At 38.0% G+C, this 15,852-nt stretch overlaps 1 protein-coding gene across 6 annotated transcripts in view; it reads left to right on the forward strand.

The window, feature by feature from the left end:
* Nucleotides 1-15,852, forward strand: part of LOC131427593 (nose resistant to fluoxetine protein 6) — a 1,835,865-nt gene that overhangs the window by 1,086,084 nt on the left and 733,929 nt on the right. For all 6 annotated transcript variants that reach the window (XM_058590935.1, XM_058590937.1, XM_058590936.1 and 3 more), the window contains one exon: nucleotides 4,456-4,625. In XM_058590935.1, coding sequence (XP_058446918.1) covers nucleotides 4,456-4,625 — 170 coding nt within the window. The remainder of the gene's footprint in view (nucleotides 1-4,455; nucleotides 4,626-15,852) is intronic.

Genomic DNA, 15,852 nt, shown 5'->3' on the forward strand with positions numbered 1-15,852 from the left:
CAAACAATCTTTTTTAACAATAATTTATGCTCAAATGATTGTTAAGCCTGACATTTTGGATGAAATATTAGTTTTGATCAATTTTTCACCAACGTTTGATGGAAAATTGCTTACATTTTATGAAGGCAGATTTTAATTCTTTAATAAAAAAGTTAGCAACACTGCTTCAATGCATTTGTATTAGATTGCGCTACACAAAATAAACAAAACTAGATATTTTTGTAACAAAAGCAGTTTTCCGGGAAAATAAATGGTTTTACGACAACATTCCATATCCATTGCCTTTCGCGTGTTAAATTAAAGGTATCTTTATTTGCGGGATTACTTATAGAAGGTACGTAATTCTTTGTATCGCAATAATTTCTGCAAGAGGAAATCGATATAGGAATGTATTTGTTGCTAATTGAATGTGTCAGTGAAAGTAAGCTGAAACTGAAATCATTTTTCTCGAGCAGTTTTATAGAAAACGGAAGAGTTTTAGACTAAGATTTTCGCTTTTCTTGAATTACAATTTAAAGTAGTATGAACCGATTGGTTTATTTTTCAACCATATGGAAGATTCATTGAGTAAAATCAAGTAAAAGATGCGCCGAAATTTGTTTTTACGCACACATTGCTGACATTACTCATACGCTTGCAAAGAGTCTTGCTCCTTAATAAGGATCGATCTATGGAGACTCTCATGCCATTGCGCATTCAATATGAAGCAGTATGACGATTGGTTGATTTAAAAGATCAATCATTTGAAATTTTGACGGCCTTGTTACACATAACAAGTCGAACAACCCCATGGCCATGGGGCTGATCATATTAATTTTTCATACAGGACAATACGAATTCTCTATGAAAATATGTGGCATCTGTGTATCGGACATAAATCAGAAATTCTTTCTATTTTGCTACAGACTTATAGACTATTGTTTTTTTTTACTTTCTCATATATCACTGTCAAAACCGACTTTTGAACCGAGGCCCGTAGGGCCGAGTGTCATATACCATTCGACTCAGTTCGTCGAGTACGCAAAATGTCTGTGTGTGTATGTGTGTAAGTAACGTTTTTTTGCACTAACTTTTCTCGGAGATGGCTGAACCGATTTTCACAAACTTAGATTCAAATAAAAGGTCTTATGGTCTCATACAAAATTCCTGAATATTATTTGGAAAATACTTGCGGTTCCGGAATTATGGGATAAAATGTGCAAAAAAAATAGGAAAATGAGTGCATTAACTTTTCTCAGAACCGATTTTCACAAACTTAGATTCAACTGAAAGGTCTTGTGGTCCCATAAAAATTCTTGAATATTTTTTGGATCCGACTTCCGGTTTCGGAGTTATGGGGTAAAATGAGTAAAAAAATGAAAATATGTGTTCAAACTTTTCTCATAGTTGGCGCGACCGATTTTCACAAACTTTTAAATGAAAGGTTCTGTGGTCCCATACGTAATTCCTGAATTTCATCCGGATCCGACTTCCGGATCCGGAAATATAGGATAAAGCGTGTTAAAAATTTTATACCATCACTGAAAAGGGCGAAAAACCGTAAAAAGTTTTTTAAATCGACCTCAAATCTTCTCCAATTGATAGTTTTTATCAGTAGCCCTCGGCATCTTATAGCTTAACGCAATGTGCCTTAAAATATGTTATTAAATAAAAAAAACTAGCTACGAGTTCGAGTTCTGTCTCTGTAACTAATCGATTCAGCTCAACGAACTGAGCAAATCAACGTGTGTGTATGTGTGTGTCTGTATGTGTGTTGTCAACTAAGCGGTCGAGATATCAGAGATGGCTAGACCAATTTTGATCAAACTAGTCGCAAATGAAAGGTCTCCCCGTCACCCTGAACGCTTTTGAATGGTTTTGAGATCGGATGTTTACTTTTTGAGTTATACGAAGTTTTATGTAAAAATTTTCGATTTTTTGACAGTATCTGTCACAATTGACCTTGAAAACAGAATATATTATCAGACTTAGATTCCGCACGGTAATACCTATCCAAAAAGCCATAGATTGTTAAAATGCGTCCATTTTTAACGGAGATATTGAAATATTTGTAAAAGCGACTTTTTCCCCTATTCCAGCAGTAGAAGTTTTGAGCGCTGTCTGGCAAAAAAATGCTTGGGAGCAACATAAAACGCGATTTTTTATACTGTTACATACATTTGTTTCTAAGTAGCAAAAAGACTGTGTACAGCATGATATTTTGCCTCGGACCGATTTCAGCACGGTTCGTTTTTGGCAACGTTTGAATATGCTATACGTAAACCAGATGATGGCAGAATTCTCGAGTTGAAAGCAATTCCATAATTACATTGATTTAATCTACTTACAGCAATAAATGCTGGAAGAACATAACAGCCATATACCATTCGAATCAGTTCGTCGAGATCAGCAAATGCGTGTGTGACATATAATTTCACTCAATTTTTTTCGAAGATGACTCAACCGTTTTCTACAAACTCAGATTCATACGAAAAGTCGTATACCCCCAAACAAGGTTCTTAAATTATGTTTGGCTTCGACCTCTGGTTTCGGAACTACAGGATGATATGTGAAACGAAATCAAAACAGTGGAGCTCATTTTTCTCGTAGATGGCTGAACCGATCTAAAATTCAAATGAAAAGTTTTAAGATTCTATAAAACATCTTGTTTTTCAGTCAGATCCAACTGCCGGTTTCGGAGATACAGGGTGATTAGTAAAAAAATGTTTATTTCACATAAATTAATCAGGTTTATCGGGTTAGCAGATTTGGATAGTCGATAACCAAATAAACTTATTTCAAATGGTTGTATTCAGTTCTCGTTTTGGAAGGCACCCAAAAATTTAATTCGAATTACGATTCCTCTAAGATGTCTACATTGATTTTCAAACAATTTGAAACAAATGTAAACTATACGGGTACTCAGGCGAATTTGTCTGACTTCGGCTACACCGAATTTCGAATTCCGATTCCAGTATCGAATCGTTTCTCAAAGCTCAATCGCTTTCTTTAAAAAAGCCAAATCGAATTTCAGAAACAAAAGTTCAAATTAAAATAAATCCAATTTTATCCTATTCTGACTTCCGATTCTGGAATTGTAGGATGATGAATTTTAAAAATTCAAAGCGATATAGAAGATGACAATCGCGAAAAGCTTTAAAGTTGGACTCAAAAATATTGCAATTTATTCGTCATATGGCCATACGAATCGGTTTGGGTTATGCTGGTTCCTGAATACCGGCTCTGGAAGTACCTTAAATTACCCTAAACTCTAAAGTGTAAATTACTTCGACATATCATGGAATGTTTAATCGATTGTTACACTTGTAGATTCAAATTCGAACCGATTTGCAGTTTCGACATTACAGAGTAATGAGTGATTAAAATCTCAAATTGCCACTTAAAACGACGGACATTAGAATAATGTCATGAAAACTGAAACACCGAAGAATATTCATGCAAAAAAAAACATGCGGATTGAGAAAAAAAGTATCATCTCACTGCTAGGTGGATTAAGCACGTTTTTATTACATAGTTGTATCCGCATGTAATTTTTCCAATTTGTTTTCCTCGTTAGATACTGCTCAAATTTAAAGCGGTTCTACGTCTTAACAAGACTAAAATAAATTAAAAGGAACAATAATCACATTATCAAATTTAATGGCTTGGAATTGACATGATCTGATCAAGCTAAATAACTAGGTTTAACGTATGACAAAAAACTCACTTTCAAGGATCACATTGAAGAAATCCAGGCAAAGTGTAATAAATATATTAAATGTGTATATCCTCTTATAAACAGAAATTCTAAGCTCTGTCAAAAGAACAAATTATTAATTTATAAACAAATTTTCTTACCAGCCATGCTTCATGCAGTACCAATTTGGTCATGTTGTTGTTCCACCAGGAAGAAAACGCTTCAAAGGATTCAGAATAAAATTCTGAAAATGATTTTGAATTTGATTTTTGTCCTCCTTTGTTTAGTGCAAATGAGATACACATACTCACAAAAATATAATTATTAGATGTAATATCACATAATATTAAAGGCAAATTCTGACAACAATCAATGCAATCTTCAATTTTCAATTGAATCAATTCGCTCTCTGTATTAGTTAGTGAGTTAATATATAAGTTCCTTTTCAACATTACAGAATTCAAGTAGGTTTACAAATTTCCCTATACAAAAATCACAGAATTGCGAAAGTAAATGCTGTCTTCATGGTAATAAACAAAATCATGTATATAAAAGGGCTGAAACGTCATCACTTGGGGCAGAAAACCCAATTTAAATCTTAATGATTTAATTTTAACTCATATTCCAATAAATATTTATTAGAAAAAAAAGACTAAAACAAATCATTGATATCTTCCAGGATAAGTTCAGTAAGTTTGAGATAAAAAAATTACAATTATCACCCGTTGAGTCCATAACCAATGAAACTTACATATTTATTTATTCGCGCATTATTACAGGTATTTCAAATTATCTATGATTATGGCTGGATTGTTGATGATATGCTCATGGATAACATCGATAGTTATTTCCATCAAATACAACTATTCCTACAAGGTATCAGATCCGTTCGAATCATTTGACATTCTGTACGATAAGCCATGGCAAAGGATTACACCATACTTAATTGGTAAGTGAAGTTTCCATAGAAACAATCATTGCTTATAAAAATATTTTTTACAATATTATCTCAAGTATACGAATCATATTGAACATAAAATGAACACCGATATACATTAATATATTAATCTGGTTTTGTTTGTCGATCCTGTGGTTTCAGCATTCCAATCGGTTGGTTACTTATAACCTGATCGAGGAATAGTGTCATCGATTTATCAGTGGTGTTCGTGGTGCATCATGTCCACGCTTCGTTGGTGAACATTGGTTGACCAGCTGTTTTCGTTGTCTGATCGCAATATTGAGTTAGTATACTGCAAGGATATCCGTTACGTCTTCCTCTTCAAGCATCAAACGCCCTCGGTTGATTTTCAGAAGTGCAAATCTCAGTATCGGGATGATATATGGTAATTTTATTGCTGTATCTCTCTTGATGTAGTTGTTGTTTTCTGTTTGATGTAATATAGCTAAATTTTGCAGACTTCTTCCAAGTTTTGTGTTTTTGGCAGAACGTAATTTTTAGTGTTTTTTTCTGACTCTATTTGAAAGTTTATACTATATATTGGTATGATATAGTTTTTACTTTTCTTTACGTTTCGTCTTAGACTCGTCAGTGCAGAGCAGTTCAAATTGAACTGCTTAGTGCAAACTTAAACAGTTCAATTTGAACCGCTAAGCAGACGTAGAGTTAATGCTACTTGCAAAACACTTTTTCAATTGGCACCGAAGTGCCATGTCTTTTTACTGTCGTTTTTACTTTTCTTTACGTTTCGTCTTAGACTCGTCAGTGCAGAGCAGTTCAAATTGAACTGCTTAGTGCAAACTTAAACAGTTCAATTTGAACCGCTAAGCAGACGTAAAGTTAATGCTACTTGCAAAACACTTTTTTCAATTGGCACCGAAGTGCCATGTCTTTTCTGACGTGCCGAACGAAAACGTCTTTTTCGACTAATACTGGCCGATTCAGGTATGGTCATTTAGGGGTAATCCTAAGGTTACTACACACCAGTGGAATGTCCAGCTGAAAACCACTATATTCTTAGAAAGTCAATGACTTGAGAGAGGTGTAAACTGGTAAATAAGTTACCCAAAATTGAGTCGAAAAGTTTTTTTTTTTCTCTGCAAATTTGGATCTCTTTTTTCTCGTTTTTATAGAGAAGAAGGAGAATGTGAGGTATGTGCTTATTTACTGACAGTCATATCCCTCAAGTATTTCCATGCTATCATGCAATGTTGGCAGCACTGCCACGTAATGTTGGCAACGCCTCGCTTTCGCGCGTTTCCTAACACAGCTACACGAGCGGCGCGCTCTTCGGCCATTCTTCACTAAGCAGTCCTTCGGAGAGGTAGGTATGAGTGTAGATCACGATTAGGCACGCTGTGCTGGATGATTTTCTTAGGCGGTTTTCACAAGTATGACCCGCAATCTGTTAGGTGCAGTGCAGTAAAACTTCATTCAATTCAATTGAAACTGAATGTGGAACACATTGACGATCTCTCCACTGCAGTAAACTTCACTCTCTGACACACACAATGTTTGCTGACGGCCCGAACGAGCAGCATTCAGTTCATCACTCGTTTCTCTTCAATCGAGGCTTAGTTTAATTACCGTCAGTTGATCTCTTGAAGGAACAAAATATCTCTTTTAATGGTGTGAGAGCGGCCTTCAAATGAACGGCTGAAAGCAAAAGTCGGATAAGTGCAACTTAGTTTGGAAAACCCGTTTAAGTATTTTTGAATGCAAAAACCGGAAAAAAACATTGAGCGCAAAAGTCGGACACGGACTTTGAAATGCAAAAGCCGTTTAAAAACATTTTTATTGCAAGAACCGGACAAAAACATTTTTATTGCAAGAATCTTGGGAACACTGTTCAGTTAAATTTGTTGTGTTTTTTTACATACCGTATTTTTGCCGTTTCAAACCTTTTCCGCGTTAGTTAATCACTAAAGTTTTTATCAGTGAATGACTGTATGCTGCCTGGATCGAAGTGAGGTGTTATTCTAAACCGCCAAGTGCTAGTCAAGTCGTAATTCACGTTCATCTGTGTCGTGCCTGTGACTATTCTTCTTGCTGCCGTCGTTGTAGTTTGACAATAAAAAATCGACGAACCGCTTGCCTGCTGTGATTTACCATCTGCATAGTTAAAGGCGTATTCCTGCACTTAGAATGAGTTCGGAGAAAAATTGTGCAAAGTGCAGTCTGATTATTGCAGGCATCGATTCCGTTGTATGCAGAGGCTACTGTGGACGCATGTTTCATATGGCATGCTCTGGAGTTTCCCGCGCTCTATTGGGATATTTCTCATCTCATCGTAAAAATTTATTTTGGATGTGTGATGATTGCGCCAATTTGTTCGAAAATTCGCATCTCCGCTCCATTACGAAATTGGCAGACGAAAATTCACCTTTGGTGTCGTTGACGGAAGCAATTAATGGTTTACAAAACGAAATCAAAACATTGTCGAAACCTGCTCCTCTGACTCCCACACCGCTCAATAAGCGCTGGCCATTCATCGAGGGTCGCCGTCCACCCAAAAGACCACGTGGGCCTGACTTGGAACAAAAAGCTTCCGAATGCAAATCTGGATCGAAGCAAATTGGAGAAATCGTTGTTTGTGTTCCAGTTTGTGAACAGCAACCCGACAAATTTTGGCTATATTTGTCTCGTATACGTCCAGACGTCACTAATGATGAGATTGCTGCTATGGTGCGAGCCAATCTTGAAAAGAATGAGGATCCAGTAGTTGTTAAACTGGTCGCCAAAGGTACCGATGTTAGCAACATGACCTTTGTATCATTTAAAGTTGGCCTCGATCCTGCATTACAAGCTATCGCCTTGGAATCATCAACTTGGCCCCAAGGAATCTATTTTCGTCAATTCGAGGAGAAATCATCCCAAAAATTTTGGAAACCAGCTGCTGTGGATCCATCTCCAACGCCTGTTTCAACGCAAGGAGGAAATGCCACCGCTGCCAGCGTTCATCAGCCGTCCTGGTCCTGCGGGTAGGTGTGGTGAAGGGGTCTTCCAAACTACTCATCTTGGCAAGTATTCGTTAGCTTCCAGATTATCAAGCGCTGATTTGTTTTGTCCCGTGTCGCAGAACGACGAACAAGATGACGGTGGTATCTGGGTGTACTACCAGAATGTTCGGGGATTGAGGACAAAAATCGACGAGATCTTTCTAACGACGAGTGACTGCAACTTTGATGTCATCTTTTTGACTGAGACCGGACTGGATAGCCGAATAAACTCTCAGCAGTTGTTTGGAAATTCCTTTAATGTTATTCGCTGTGACCGCAGCTCAGCTAATAGTGACAAAGCATCATTTCGTGGAGTTTTGATTGCCATTTCAAGCAAACACGTCAGCTCTATCATTGAAACGGTGAATGGTCAGTGTCTTGAACAAGTGTGTGCAAGTGCTACAGTGCGGGGTAGAAAGTTACTGCTATGCGGTGTGTACATTCCCCCTGATAAATCCAAAACGTTGATGTGATCGATGCGCACATTTCAACTGTTTCGGAACTGTGCAGTAAAGGTTCTGTGAATGATATTGTTCTGGTGTGTGGTGATTTCAACCAGCCACGCATTGTGTGGAATCAACGGCATGAAGAAACACAACCCTCTTGTTCTTTGTTGCCATCCGCTGCTGGTGCAGCGCTGATCGATGGTATGGATTTTTTAAATCTACATCAAGCAAACCAGTGCAGAAATCATTTTGGGCGATTGCTCGATTTGGTCTTTTGTTCTTCGGAGCATCAATTAATAGTTGATTGTAGTGTTACTCCACTGCTACCTGTCGACCCGCATCATCCGCCTTTAGTTATCTCGTTGGCTGTTGACTGCGAAAACAATTCCCGCAGCATGGACTCCACGAATGAATCAAGGCCACTAAATTATAGAAAAATTGATTTTGGTGCTTTACTTGAATTCTTGTAAAACGTTAACTGGAGTGCTTTGCAAGATATCGACAACGCAAATGAAATGGCATCTTTTTTTCTGTAACAAAATAACTCAGTGGTTAAGTTCAAATTTGCCTTTTGTAAAATGGCCAATAAGTCCTCCTTGGAGCACAGCTTTGCTTCGTAAATTGAAACGAATTCGAAATGCTTGGCAGCGCAAACATCGTCGCTGGAAGAGCGCTGAAATAAAACGAATGTTCAAAAGTTCCAGTGAAAACTATCGCAAATTAAACGCGGGGTTGTACAAATCCTACGTTATGCGGGTTCAAACTGATCTTCGTTGGAATCCCAAACATTTCTGGACTTTTGTAAACTCGAAACGTAAATTCTCATCAATTCCTTCAAAAGTTTGTCTCGATGGTGTTGAATCCAGGTCATCCTTGGAGTCATGTGATCTGTTTTCAAAGTTCTTTGCTTCGGTGTTTGCAGAAAAAACAGCCTCCGGTATCGATGCGGAGACCGCCGCGGTGGATGTTCCTGAGAATTTAGTGCACATTGACACATTTTTGGTTACTCCCGATATGATTGTTGCCGCAGCGAAGAAGTTGAAACGATCGATCTCGGCCGGACCAGATGGCATACCTGCAGCGGTGTACAGTCATTGCGCTTCTGCTTTAGCTGATCCTTTGTGCACTATATTTAACAAATCATTTGAGCAAGGTATTTTTCCGATGACTTGGAAGCAGTCTTTCATGTTTCCTGTATACAAGAGCGGTGATCGTACAAATGTTAGAAATTATCGAGGCATAACCAATTTATCAGCTGCATCTAAACTGTTCGAAATAATTGTGAGCACTGAGGTACTTTTTCGTACTAAAAATTGCATCTCTATTGATCAGCATGGATTTATGCCTGGTCGTTCAGTCAGCACGAATCTCTTAGATTTCACTTCTAGTTGTTTTTCGAGTTTGGAGAATAAAGTACAAATTGATGCAGTATACACTGATCTGAAAGCAGCTTTCGACCGAATTGACCACCGAATACTCTTGTGCAAGATGTTGCGGCTGGGCGCCACACAAAAGTTTACTGACTGGCTACGCTCTTACTTATGTGGTAGAGTCCTGCGAATTAAGCTCGGCTCTTGTGTATCATCTTCGTTCTCAAATTTATCAGGAGTTCCTCAAGGCAGCAATATGGGTCCACTTTTGTTTTTGCTGTTCTTCAACGATGCTGTTTCGGTGCTCGGAGTTGGCTGCAGATTAGTATATGCCGATGATTTGAAATTATATCTTGAAGTTCGCTCTATTGACGACTGCATCCGGCTTCAAAAACTTCTAGATACATTTGTCGCCTGGTGTCGTAGAAACTGGTTGATTGTCAGCATTTCAAAATGCCAGGTCATAACGTTTCACCGAATACTGAACCCAATTCGATTCGACTATGCAATTGATGGACAAACGCTCCAGAGAGTTGACCATGTTAATGACCTTGGTGTTTTGTTAGATGCCAAACTTACCTTCAATCTGCATCGTTCATCTGTAATTTCAAAAGCGACCAGGCAACTAGGTTTTATTGCAAAGATCGGGCGGGACTTCAAAGATCCGTATTGTTTGGAGGCGTTATATTGTTCTTTGGTTCGTCCAATACTGGAAAATGCTAGCGTAATTTGGAGTCCTCTCCAACTTACATGGAACTTACGGATTGAGCGCGTTCAGAAACGATTTGTTCGTCTTGCTCTAAGAAACCTTCCCTGGCAGAATCCGCTTGATCTTCCACCATACCACGATCGCTGTCGACTGATCGGACTCGACTCATTGGAACGACGCAGGAAAATTCAGCAAACTACTTTCGTGGCAAAACTGATCAACGGCGATATCGACTCACCGAAGATTTTGTCTCAACTCGATTTTCGTGCTTCACAACGATTACTGTGCTCTACCAGTTTATTTCAGCCGAGATTTCATCGAACGACGTTCGGGTATTACGAACCGATAACATCATGCTTAAGGACATTTGTCACCGTTGAACACCTTTTTGAATTTGATGAACCATCACACAAATTCGTGCAGAAAGTACAGCGATCTACAATTTTATGACTTGACTAAACATATTCATTAAGACCATTTTATTGTCAGATGAATAAATTTAATAATAAATAAATAATAAATAATAATAATAAAAAAATACTTTGAATGCAAAAACCGGACAAAAACTTAACCGGTTCTTCCAAAACAAATGTATTTATCCGGTTTTTGCATTCAAAGTTATTTTCGGCCAACTGTCGCTGCGGGATAAAGCATGGGTCGATAGTTTGCTACGGGTGGCGTGATATGGAAGGACATTTTCATTGAGTCTCGTCTTGTTCCGCAGGGAAAATCGAATGTGATTTGATAATTATGTCAACTCTACTTTATAAATTTTAATGAACACTCTTTGCAATAATTTATTAGAGATGAATCATTAATGTATAAAACTCTTGGTACGAAGATGAAACATGAAATATAGTTTGGTAAACTTAGTTCGTATCTGTTTTCATAATATACTTTATTAATGACTCGTAGCTACGATGCATTCATGTTCACTAAATTTATAATGTTTTCGCCAATTAACAAACAAACATATATTAGGGATTACTGAAAAAAATTAGAACATAGTTGTATTTCTTTTGATAAGGTTAATACTCCTGTTAATCTTCTGTGCAGTCAAGTATGCATATTAGTGGTTTCAATTTGAGGAACATCATAGTTGTATCAGCTCTATAGTGAATATTACAACAGATTTGAAATTTTTATTCAAACGATATTAGAGTGAAATGTTCAACATATTTTAAACCTTTTCATAGATATATGATAACAATGCTATATTCATGTCGGCTTTTCTATTCATTTAATGTATTCATAACATGCAATCCTTTGATTGTGAACCGAGTGTTTGAGTTTTCTGTTTCGAATAATAAGGTCAATATAAGGTAACGGTACCCCTGTTCAACTTAGCTCCAGTACTCTTCTCATATAACAAAATCATTGCTTAAAGTAAGATCTGCTGTCTTTGTTCGAGCCACTGGCTCAAAGGGATTGAATGGAAATAGGATCATTCGCAACGAGTTTTCGTGTTGCTAGAACAGCAGTATTGCTCAATTCTCAAGCCTCAATTTCTTGAGTACAAAATGTACCCTTTTTTTCGGCGTTTTCCATCGTTTTGACCAATGCATCGGTCGATATGGCGGCGATTTCACGTCGTATGTCGACTTTGAGTTTTGCTATGCTTCATGACTTATCAGCGTATACCTTGGATTTCAAAAAGACCCCACAAAAAAGTCTTGTGGCTTCAAATCGAGGCCAGTCAAAATCATCGTTTTGCGATATGACTCGTACGGGAAACAATGTTTATTTATTTATTTATTTATTTATTTATTTGGAGCAGGGAAAAGCCCGATGGAGATGAAATTTGACAATCTCTCTCTCCAGCAGGCATAAAACCTCCTCATCATTTGTATCAACAGATTACAATGATCCAACAGATACATTTAAGCCTAACACTACAATTAAAACTAACAGTTAAAACTAAATTTATAACACTATAACTAGTTAATGACACCAAGCATAACAATATTACTACTCTTACTTAGAAGGTGAGATAGAGGAGAAAATTTATTAGGTAAATTGAAAACAAGGGTTGGTGGAGGAGGTGCTAAACGAGCGAAAACGAACGACGGGGTTGAAATCAGCATGTAGATCTAATTAGTTATCAAAAAGATGGTGGAAGACAGAAAAAAAACGACGAGGTTAGAATCGGCCTGTAGATCTAATTAGTTATCAAAAAGATGGTGGAAGGCAGAAAAAACGACGAGGTTAGAATCGGCATGTAGATCTAATTAGTGATAAAAATGGATGGTAGAAGACAGAAAAAAGAGGAAGTAACGATCAGGTTAATTTAGGCGAGCGAATCTAGTTAGTTTCAAATGAAGATGATAGAGAGACGGAATGGGGGTTGAATGAAAATAAAATATTAACGGTTCCAGACAAATCCTAATCAGACAGGTGACTATGAAACAATCGTTTAATCATGTTTCGAGATAAATGAAAGTCGAAGACATTGGAACAGTTGTTGAATGTTCGGCACATACTGGAGAACGGCTCATTATAACCATAATTTGTTCTTGCAACAGGTAATCTCAAAAAGGGGTGGGAACGAAGATTGCGTCGATGAATGTCGAGATTAATCAATTGAAGGAGTTCGGGACAATCGATACGTGATTGAAGCAAATCAGCAACGAAAGTTGCCTTGGAGACATTCCGACGAACGAATAACCGATCAAGATCAATAAGCTTACAGCGATCTATGTAACTAGGAAGATTAGTAGGATCTCTCCATGGTAGGTTACGCAGGGCAAATCTAATAAATTTATGTTGAATAGCTTCGATCCGATCTATGTCGATTTGATAATGGGGTGACCAGACAACAGCTGAATATTCAAGCGTCGAGCGGACTAGAGCACAATATAATGCTTTAAGACAATGTACATTGACAAAGCTCTTAGTAATGCGAAAGACGAAACCTAAAAGCTTAGAGGCCTTAGAGATCACATAATCGATATGACTTTTGAAATTCAACTTGGTATCAAGAATGATACCTAAATCTTTAACGGTAGACTCTCGTTTCAGTACAATCTGCGAAATGTTATAGTCGTAGCTAAATAGCGAGTGTTTGCGAGTAAACGACGTAACGGAACATTTCGAGGCATTTAGGACCATTCTATTGTCGTTATACCAGTTCACGAATGATTCAAGCTGTGACTGTAAAAATATAGTGTCGTCGGGCGATCTTACTAGATGATAAAGCTTAAAATCATCTGCGAAAGATAGTTTATGGCATTTCAATAGAAAGTTGAGATCATTGAGGTAGAGCAAGAATAAAAATGGTCCCAAGTGACTGCCTTGAGGGACTCCAGAACCTACAGCAAATGGTGTTGTAATGCATTCACCGATTTTCACTAACATTTTCCGACCAATAAGATATGATTGAAGCCAGTTGAGTAAAGATCCACTGAATCCAAGTTTTTCTAGTTTAGCAACTGCAATTTGGTGGTTTATCTTATCGAAGGCTGCGGAGAAATCCGTATAGATAGCGTCAACTTGAAGGCGTGCTTGTAGGGATCGAATTATAAAAGATGTATAAGACAATAAGTTCGTTGTAGTTGATCGTTTTGGCATAAAACCGTGTTGTGTTTCCGAGATGTAGTTATTGCAGTTATGCTTGATGAAGTCCAGAACTATATTCTCAAGTAACTTAGACATAGCGCATAGTGCGGCTATCCCACGATAATTAGATACATCAGCTTTATTTCCCTTCTTGAAAACCGGAAAAATATATGATGTTTTCCAAATATCCGGAAAAGTTCCTGAATTGAGTGAGATATTAAACAGCATCGATAGTGGAATCAGAAGGCTGTTCGAGCACTTTTTCAATACCAGAGAAGGAATACCATCGGGCCCAGCGTTAGAAGATAGTTTCATTTTAGAACACGCTTTATCAATCATAGCTGTCGTTATGATTGGATGGGGGCCAATCGGGGAACGGTGAGGAACATTAATGATAGCTTTGGAGATCTGATCATTCGATAAGGTTTCATCAGAGAATACATTGCTGAAATGTGATTTAAATAGGCTACAAATGTCAGGCAACACGGATGATTCAACGTCACCAAGAAACATCTGGTTGGGTAGTCCTGATTCCTTCCTCTGTTCGTTCACGTAGTTCCAGAAGCTTTTGGGGTTGATTTTTAAATTATTTTGTACACGAAGGAGGTGGGAATGAAATAACATTTTGTTCAGTCGCTTATAACGATTGTTGAGGAACATATAGTACGATCTCAAATGGAGCGAAGGATGCTTCGATAGTTTTCTTAGAGCAGAACGTTTAGCACGCTTATAACGTTTTAGGGTCAGATTGGACCATGGGGGATGGACAGATTCACGTCGAATATTTTTGGGTACAAATTGATCGATAGCATACGAAACTATATGGGACCATAACATAGCAATGGAATTGCAATCGCCATTAGTAAACAGGCTTCTCCAGTCTAGCGACTGCAAAAACTGATTCATTGCCTCGAAATTTCCTCTTTTGAAATCGTAATATGTGCCTTCAGAAACGTTATTAAAAACGGTTGGCGTGTATGCAGGTATAGTGATTTGGAGAGGAGGGTGATGACGACACATTTTAACCAGTGGCGAAGGAGCGATGGATATGGAACAAGTACTCGACAATTCATAACTGGCGAAGCAAAGATCCAGAAGGCGATTATTGCTATTATAGTTATCATTTAGCTGAACTAAACCTGCGGTGTTGTAATCGTCCAGGAGTCGTAATGTAGTATGAGTTTTAGAAGAACATGAAGCATCCGGATAAAGATATTTACTAGAACTGCGAGTCCATTTAATACCAGGTTGGTTGAAATCACCTAAGATCATAATTTTGTCATTTAAGCTCAATTTATCGCTTATCAATGAAAGAGAACTTAAGTGTTGTTCGATCAGATTCAAATCATTCACGCGATCAGGCGGAAAGTAAAGCACGCAAATGTACAATGTAAAGTGTGTGAACGAAAGAGCGATCCAAACTTGCTCAACATTTTCACAGTTTGAGAGAGACACCAAGCGAGAATTGAATTTGGAGCGACAGGCAATAAGAATACCACCGCCGCTCTTTTTCAAACTGTTTTCGTCGTTGCGATCAAGTCGGTATACGGAGTAGGAATTGCTGAAAATCTGCCTGGTTAACGTGTTATCATTTAACCAGGTTTCGGTAAAAGCATAGATATCATACGCAGAATCAGAACAGGCCAGATAGTAGTCCACGAGAGAACGGTTCATTCCCCCAATATTCTGATAGTAGATGCTCAGACCAGTGTCTCTGTTAATGCATGAAACGGTGTCGGCGACAGAGGGTACAACAAGGGTGTACGGGGGTGAGGGGTTAGACGAGTGAGACGTGTAGCGGCTGGAAACAAACGAGGTGATTGATTTTGCCTGCTGGTCCTGTGATAATTTAGCAATCTTTGGGGCAGGGGACGAGAGGGGGTCGATCGGCGTATGGATATCAGTTGTGGTCGTATAGCTGATTCTGTTCTCTGTTCTGGCTTGCGCTCTAAAAAAGAGGTGATTGTCACTCCATTCGGCCAAAAATTAGGTGACGTAATATTTTGCTCAAAAGCTTGAGGAACACTTAATTTGAACGAAATGAAAGATAGCGGTCTGTCCTGGTACTGCCTAACAAGCTTGATGCAAACAATGTGGCTACGATTACAGTTAGTTTTAGATTGAACGTAGTTGGTAATA

Source organism: Malaya genurostris, chromosome 2 (assembly GCF_030247185.1).
Source record: "Malaya genurostris strain Urasoe2022 chromosome 2, Malgen_1.1, whole genome shotgun sequence".
Classification (NCBI taxonomy): Eukaryota; Metazoa; Arthropoda; class Insecta; order Diptera; family Culicidae; genus Malaya; species Malaya genurostris.